Source organism: Nanorana parkeri, unplaced genomic scaffold, assembly GCF_000935625.1.
Source record: "Nanorana parkeri isolate BGI_ZX_2015 unplaced genomic scaffold, ASM93562v1 scaffold163, whole genome shotgun sequence".
Lineage (NCBI taxonomy): Eukaryota > Metazoa > Chordata > Amphibia > Anura > Dicroglossidae > Nanorana > Nanorana parkeri.
In genome coordinates, this window is record NW_017306431.1 from 1,131,000 (window position 1) to 1,138,613 (window position 7,614).

Here is a 7,614-nt window from a genome sequence, read left to right on the forward strand (position 1 = left end):
AATCTTGCAGCAGGGCCCTTTGTTCCTTAGGTCCGCCACTGCAAGAAACAAATCGTTCAAATCACTAGTAGGCATGGGCTCGTTGTCCGAGTTGAAGAGTTCAATGTGAGTTTGACTCCAACATCGACAGTTCGTGTGTGCGGCAAACACAGGAACTGTCAGGGAGTTCAGCGGTCTATTCGTCCTGCCTTGTGAGCCCAGATTGGCTAAAGCCATGCACCTGATCTGCAAGACTTTGCCCAATCAGGGCCCAGTACTCTGTAAGAGCCATGATTGGGCAAAGTCATGATGACTTTGCCCAATCATGGCTCACCTGTTATAAATGTGAACAGTTGGGTGGAGCTAGCTGTCACTGCTAGCTCCGCTCAATTGTTTATGTGTTGCCGCCATCTGTCAAAATAACATTCTGCGCCGGGTGTTTGTTGCAAGCGGACGGGACGGTGGTCGTCGTTTTTTTCTTTCTATTTAAAAAAAAGTATTTTAGTGGACAATGCCGGAAGTCGTAAATGACGCTGGATTACGTTGGTGGATCAATTTTTTTACTTTTTTTTATTTTTAACAATAAAAGACGTGTCAAAACCTTGTCTTTTGTTTTGTTATTTCAAATAAAGGATTTTTTCAAAAGTCTGGCCTATTTATACAATACCCTTTACTCATTCGTAAGGGGGGGTGGGGGCGCATCTGGGTGCCCCTGAAGGGTACCCTGATATGAATAAGCCCCACCCCGACAACCAACGCCCCAGGGCTTGTGAGGAAGACAAGGTGCTTTTCTACGGGCAACCCTGGAAAAGCACCCTCCCAGTGCCGAGGGCATGTGGCCTGGTATCGCGGGCGGGGGGATTGTTTTTTATTTTACATGGGGCCCTCCTAAAATTCCTACCAGACCTTAAGGATCTGGTATTGTTTGGGAGGGAGAACCATACTCTTTTTTTTTTCTTTCTAAATGTCAGTTTTGCTGCAGCAGGTTCTATATATCGTACAAATTTGCAACTTTACAGGCAGTTTAAGGGGGCCCCCTAGACACAATATTTAAAGGAATTTTTCATTTTTATTGTTTCACTTTCAGTGATGTTAAAAATCACTGCTCCTTTAAAAACTGTATTTTTAAAAACGTGTTATTTTCATTGATTCCTGTCCCGCAGGGCAGTCCCCGGATCCCCATACGCCTTTTTATGGCCAATAACTTGGTACAATAGACTTGCATTGAGTTTGAGTTCGAATTTGAACTTTTTCCATGTTATAAAGTTGGAATTTGAACTGAACTCGGGGGTGTTCGGCTTATCATTAATCACTAACGCCTAGGGAAATATCACTCGTGGATGGGAGCGGTGCGTACGCAGAAATGAAAGACGTTTTCAGCAAGTCTAGCTTGGGTTCATTTGTGTTCATCAAAAGACAGCAATCTCCTTTATCGGTAGTTGGACTCTTCAGTTCGCGGGCACTGAAATGATAAAAATGGTAAAATACATTTCAGATGTGCCTGAAATACGGGAAATTCTTGAAGAAGATGCAGGGGAGGTTACACGGAGATAGGTTTGAATACAGACACAACTATATATTTAAGCTGAAGGTTTTACATCCGGTCAGAACTCTATACGTTTTTATCATATATTCAAAGTATATGTAAACCCAATGGTCATCCGGCCATGAGGACACTTAAGGGACTATTTATAAACAATCTGCAGGGCACTTCACCCTGCGAATATCATGCTGAGCATGTTCGGCTGAACCGAAGCCAGCCGAAGCAAGCTGATGTATGGCTGATTTCATACAGAAATCAGCTGTACAGCATTCGGCTCACTTCACTTCGGGTGGGTTATTCACTTGGCTGCCTTCACCAGCTTTGTGAATACCCCTCTTGGTCTAGAATGATGTTTTTGCTGTAACCCATATGTGATTTAAACTGGAATTATGTTTTCTTGCATAACCCAAGCAAGATTTAGGCTGGAATTATGTTTTCTTGCATAACCCAAGCAAGATTTAGGCTGGAATTATGTTTTTTTTTTATAACCTATGTAAGGTTTAGTTTGGAATTATGTACCGTGGGATAGCTCTTGTACGTTGTAGGCTGGAATTATGTGGGTGTAGCCCATGTTAATAAATCACAACTGAAAGGAAGTCAGAGCATCAACTTACCAAAAGAATAATCTACATGGAACCCATGTCCTTGGACTTTGGAATTGCTGGAGAACTGGAGCACCACCATTGGCCCACTGGAGGTTACGATGAAGTTGGATTTGTGTCCGCAGTAAACACCCAGGGCCGGCGCAGTGAGGTTACCACCATCTCTAACCGTCAGGTAGTCGTTCGTGCATTTGGCAGATGACTCTACGTCAAAGTCAGTGAACTTCATCAACACCTGAAAAATGATACATTATTGCAGGACTGGATATATATGTATATTTAGAAAGCAGTGAATGCAACACTCTCCAAACATTCACTGCAAGAGTATCTTCCTGGTGCATGAGTTTTAGAGTACAGTGATTTGGGGAATGTAACATTCACTGCTTTAAAAAGTTGCTCCATCAAGATATTATTTCAGTTTCTGGGAGCGTGTGAGACACAAATGAAGGAAGATTTGGCCCCGTCAGGGAAGGTAAAGGAAGTTGTTTACTTCAGGAGCATTGTGCATCACACAGTATCTGTATTGGGTACTTGTTTAGATTGTCATACAGGAGCCTTCAGTTGTACTTAAACATTTTCACCAGCCCGGAGTTCCGATGGCAAGCTGCAGAGCCTGTCAGCCTGCCATTGATCTGTACAGGCTGAGCGACGACAACTGTCCTCAATCACCAATGAACACAAATGTAGGAATACGCTGATATTTGCCACATGTTTGCCTGAATAGCTTGTGTGAGCAACACCTTAAAGTGTACTGCAATCTGGGGCCCTATTAGAGAGATACACTAATTCTGTTGGCAATAATAGCCCGTGTGAATGAGACCAATATACCTGTAGATTTTTGTACTAACATTTATATGAAAAATCTGGTCAGAACATTCGAAAATGCCATCGGAGACTTGACAAATGTCCTTCGAAATTTAAAGATTCATTTTAACATGCGATTTTGAGAATCAATGGAGGTTTTCCTGCACGAAAACCAAATTCACTGTTAGAATTTTGTTCATTGCAGAAAAAATTTCCATCCTTGTCCTTCATTTTTATAATCAATGTGGATATCGATCTCCAATTTGACTCCCTTAACTGTTAGAAAATCAAACCAATGTTTTGATAATGATTCTTTTCAAAAGTAATTCTAACCGTGTATATCCAGCTCTAGGCACAATGATTGAATGCTTATGGACCACATAATACATATGTTAGTTGGGCACATACCTGTTTTATAAGACGCATTGAAACTGCTTGGAGAAGGCGTGTCGGCGATATATTCCAGCAGCATGAATTTATCAGATGAGATCAGCACTGGAAGAGGTTGGCCTGCATTGACCGTGACTAGCAGAGTGCTGTTCTTGCTCACCCCGTCGTACACGTTGATCTTAGCATTACATTTGCCGGACAAACAAACGAACTGGCCAAACTGCAGCAAGATCTGCAAAATTGTAAATGTCTTTTTACTTAAATGCTTGCAAGCATATCACACTTCTGGATGCATAGAATACCTTCTTCACCTCTGCACGCTATGGTTTCTCCATAGCGTGCGTCTATAGAGAGTCTATGGTGGGCTCTGCAGAGCCCACCATAGAGAGTCTATGGTGGGCTCTGCAGGGTCACTCTCAGGTGGGCTGTTTGGGTTATCAGGTGGGCGTAACAAGAAATCACAAGGCCCCATACAAAATTTTGCTATGGGACCCTGTGATTTCTAGTTACGTCCCTGGCATGTGTGGAGGTTTGTCGTTGTTTTCGATGATTTGACATGTGTTGGCCCAAAAAGGTTCACGTCCATTTCTTGATCTGTATAAACTTTTTTGATAAGAATGGCAGTGCGTGACAATGTACTTGTCCAAAGCAATACAAAAATGCCGGTTAACACAGATGCATATGTGTAAAATCACCCTTAAAAAGATGTCAAGAGGCATAATGTGCTCTGTGCTGTGTATCCTGTGTGTGCTCTGTGTTGTATATCCTGTGTGTGCTCTGTGCTGTGTATCCTGTGTGTGCTATGTGCTATAGATGAACCGGAAAGTGAGCTGAATTGGAGAATTTTTCCAAACCAGCTATTTTGGCCTAGATTGTTCACTTCTCCCGCCTTCTCCAAACTCTTCACCCTTTTGTGAATAACCCTGTAAATATCCCATCATGCATTGCTTCCAGCAAGCAATGATAATGTTACATTGTTCAGATATTGAGTTGTAGTTCTGTGAGAATGGTCACATGAGCAAGGAAGTTGTGTAAAGTAGTCACCGCTTCAAGCTCGCTCCCATGATGGACTAGAATCTCAATACAATTAGTAAACCAAACGTGAGATTGTAGTCCATCACGGGAGTGAGCTTGGAGCAGTGACTACTTTACAACACACACAGGGACCATGGGGACAAAAGTAGCCCCCCTCCAGAAGGAAGGACAGTGTCAGCACCAATTCAGAGATGATTTGAGGATCTGCAGCCGAGTGATACACATATAAGATAGATTTTTCTTAATAGTTAAGGTGCTGAAATTTTTTTTAAAGATTTAACTCCTGAGATTATGGTCACTTGAATTCTGATGCCAACCAGCCTTGCGGTATGTTTTTGGGTTGTGGAAAAAGTAACTAAAGAAAGACTAACAAAGGGAAAAAGTACATTCTCAAACCCAGGACCCCAACGCTGCAAGTACAAAACACATGCTGTCCTAAATCGAATAAAGAGTTTTAATACATTTTCAATATAAATCTCCATTTTCAATATGAGTATTATCATTTCATATATTGCTTACCAGTGTTGGTATCCGGCTGGACATTCTACAAGAAAATAATGAATTTAGTATGGTAATGACCCCCTTCTTTCTACCTCACAAGCAGTGATGTATTCTGGTTTTGGGCTGCCCTAGGCAAGGCCCCCCCACTAAATTTACCCTAACCCTTTCTGTTTAACCCCTTCATGACTGAGGCCCTTTTTTCAATTTTTGCACCCATGTTATATTACTGCAGGATTTGTGGTGAGCTCTGCAAGGTCTATGGTGGGCCGAGCCCTTAACAGATCCTGCACAGCCCCGTGAGACCCTGCAGAGCCCCCCACAGATCCTGCACAGCCCCCCTGAGACCCTGCAGTCTGCAGGGTCTTAGGGAGGTTGTTCAGGATCCGTAATGGGCTTTGCCCACCATAGACCCAGCAGAGCCTATCACATATTCTGCAAAGCCCCCCTGAGACCCGGCAAAGCACCCCACAGATCCTGCAGAGACCCCCTTAGACCTTGCAGTCTGCTGGATCTCAGGGGGGCTGTGCTGGATCTGTGGTGGGCTTTGCAGGCTGCAGAGCCCCCTACGGATCCTGCAAAGTCCACCACAGATCATGCAGAGACCCCCTGAGCTAGCAAGCAGCAGAAATATGCAAACAGATATATGCTACTGCTGCGTACCGACGGTTCCCGGAAGTCCTTACTCTATCAAACCCAGCGACTATTTGCGGAGGGGGAGCGAAATGGTAGACTTCTCGCTTGGCTCATTAGGGAGAATGGAGCGACTTGCAGTGTTTCCAGGGTGGTGGGCCCAGATGGGTCCATCTTGACCGACCCCGGCAGCATCACTGCCCGCTTCGCCTCCTTCTACGAGGAGCTCTACCGCTCCAGGGTAACTTACTCTGAACTTGACCTCTTGACCTACTTGGACTCAGTTGACTTCCCGACCCTCTCCTCGGTCTCCCGTACCGCACTGGACGAGCCCTTTACTGACAAAGAACTGGCACTGGCAATATCCTCCACGGATGGCTTCCCAGTGGAGTTCTATAAGACTCATGCGGAGGGGGTTGTCCCCCACCTTTTGGTTACCTACAGGGAGGCCTTCCGCTCGGGCGCTCTTCCTCCCTCTATGATGGAGGCAATCATTGTGGTGGTGCCCAAGCCTGGAAAAGACCCTGAGCACTGTGCGTCCTATCGCCCAATATCCCTTTTAAATGTGGATGTTAAACTCCTGACTCGCATGTTAGCTAACCGGCTCAACTCTGTAATTACTCTGCTGATCCATGGCGACCAAACAGGGTTCATGTCCGGTAGGGGGACGGACATCAATTTGAGACGTCTCTATACCAATGTGGATAGGTTTTGGATGTCGCGGGAGCAGTGGCTTCCCTAGATGTCGAAAAGGCATTCCACTCTGTCGAATGGCCCTACCTACTTGCTATCCTACGCAGATTTGGATTCGGCAATCATTTTGTGGCCTGGGTGCAGCTTCTCTATTCTTCCCCGACTGATAGAGTGCGTATTAATAATGTTCTCTCACGACCCTTCGGCCTGGGCCGTGGTACGCGACAGGACTGTCACCTCTCGCCTGGGCTATTTGCCCTGGCGATGGAACCCATGCCTATCCTGCTCCGTGCCTCAGCCCGGGTTAGGGGGCTTTGGGCGGGGAAACTGGTGGAGAAGCTCTCACTCTATGCAGATGACGCCATATTGTACCTGGGTGACGTTGGCCCTTCCCTATCATCGGCATTGGGGATCATAGACAAATTTGGCTCCTTCTCAGGCCTCCTGGTGAACTGCGGGAAGTCCCTGCTCTTCTCACTTGGCTCCTCCCCCTCCCTGCCCCCTTCGGACTCGCCCCTTATGTATGTCACGGAATTCAAATACCTAGGTATGGTGATAACTTCTGACCCCTCCCGATTCTTAGAAGACAATTTGTACCCAATACTTAGACTCCTGCGTGCAAAATGCTTGACATGATAAAACGCTCCCCCTAACACCGGTGGGTAGAATCAATTTAATTAAAATGAGTTTCCTTCCTAAGTTCCTGTATTGTTTCCGAAACACCCCTGTCCCAATCCCTAATTCCTTCTTTCAAATGCTAGATAGTGTTCTATCCACCTTTATCTGGGCGGGAAAAACACCTAGGGTGTCTAGAGGGGTTCTCCGTCTCCCCCTTGCGGAGGAGGGATTGGGACTGCCCTGCTTCAAAACCTACTACTGGGCAGCAGTCCTGGTGACTGTTCTCTGGTGGTTCGAGCGAGATCAAGACAATCCGGAGGTGACTTTAGAGGCGGCCCTGTTGGGTTTCTACACAGAGCAGAGTAACTTGGTATTCCAGGGTCCGAAATCTAATGCTGCGGTCACAGGACCTATGTGCACGGTGTTGGCGGTGTGGGCCAACCCGAGATTGGAGCACCTTAGCTCTATTCCCGATCCCCAGGTTTGGGCCCGCCACGGAATAACACTGGTCAAACATGTCATGCCGGGGGGGACGCTGCTGGGATTTGACAGACTCCGGACTATGTACAAACTACCCCCGAGTATACGCTTCCACAAACTGCAACTACAACATGCTTGTAGAGCCCAGTTCCCAGACCCGGTGATAGTTGACTCCGACCGAGTCGAGCGGTTCATAATGAAAGACAGGATGCACAAACCTTTATCCTCACTCTACCTTCGTTTGACTAGTAGGGAAGGCCCCCCACTTGTGGGACTTTTCGAAAAGTGGAGAGAGGATATCCCCCTCTTAACGGAGGACAGTGGGAAGCATGTGTGCAG

At 45.9% G+C, this 7,614-nt stretch overlaps 1 protein-coding gene across 1 annotated transcript in view; it reads right to left on the bottom strand.

The window, feature by feature from the left end:
• Positions 1-4,896, bottom strand: part of LOC108785442 (astacin-like metalloendopeptidase) — a 31,845-nt gene extending 26,949 nt beyond the window's left edge. The window contains exons 1-3 of the mRNA XM_018554509.1: positions 4,873-4,896; positions 3,337-3,550; positions 2,137-2,328 (exon numbers count right to left, since the gene is read on the bottom strand). Of these exons, the coding sequence (XP_018410011.1) occupies positions 2,137-2,328; positions 3,337-3,550; positions 4,873-4,896 (430 nt within the window). The remainder of the gene's footprint in view (positions 1-2,136; positions 2,329-3,336; positions 3,551-4,872) is intronic.
• Between the last annotated feature and the right edge of the window lie 2,718 nt (positions 4,897-7,614).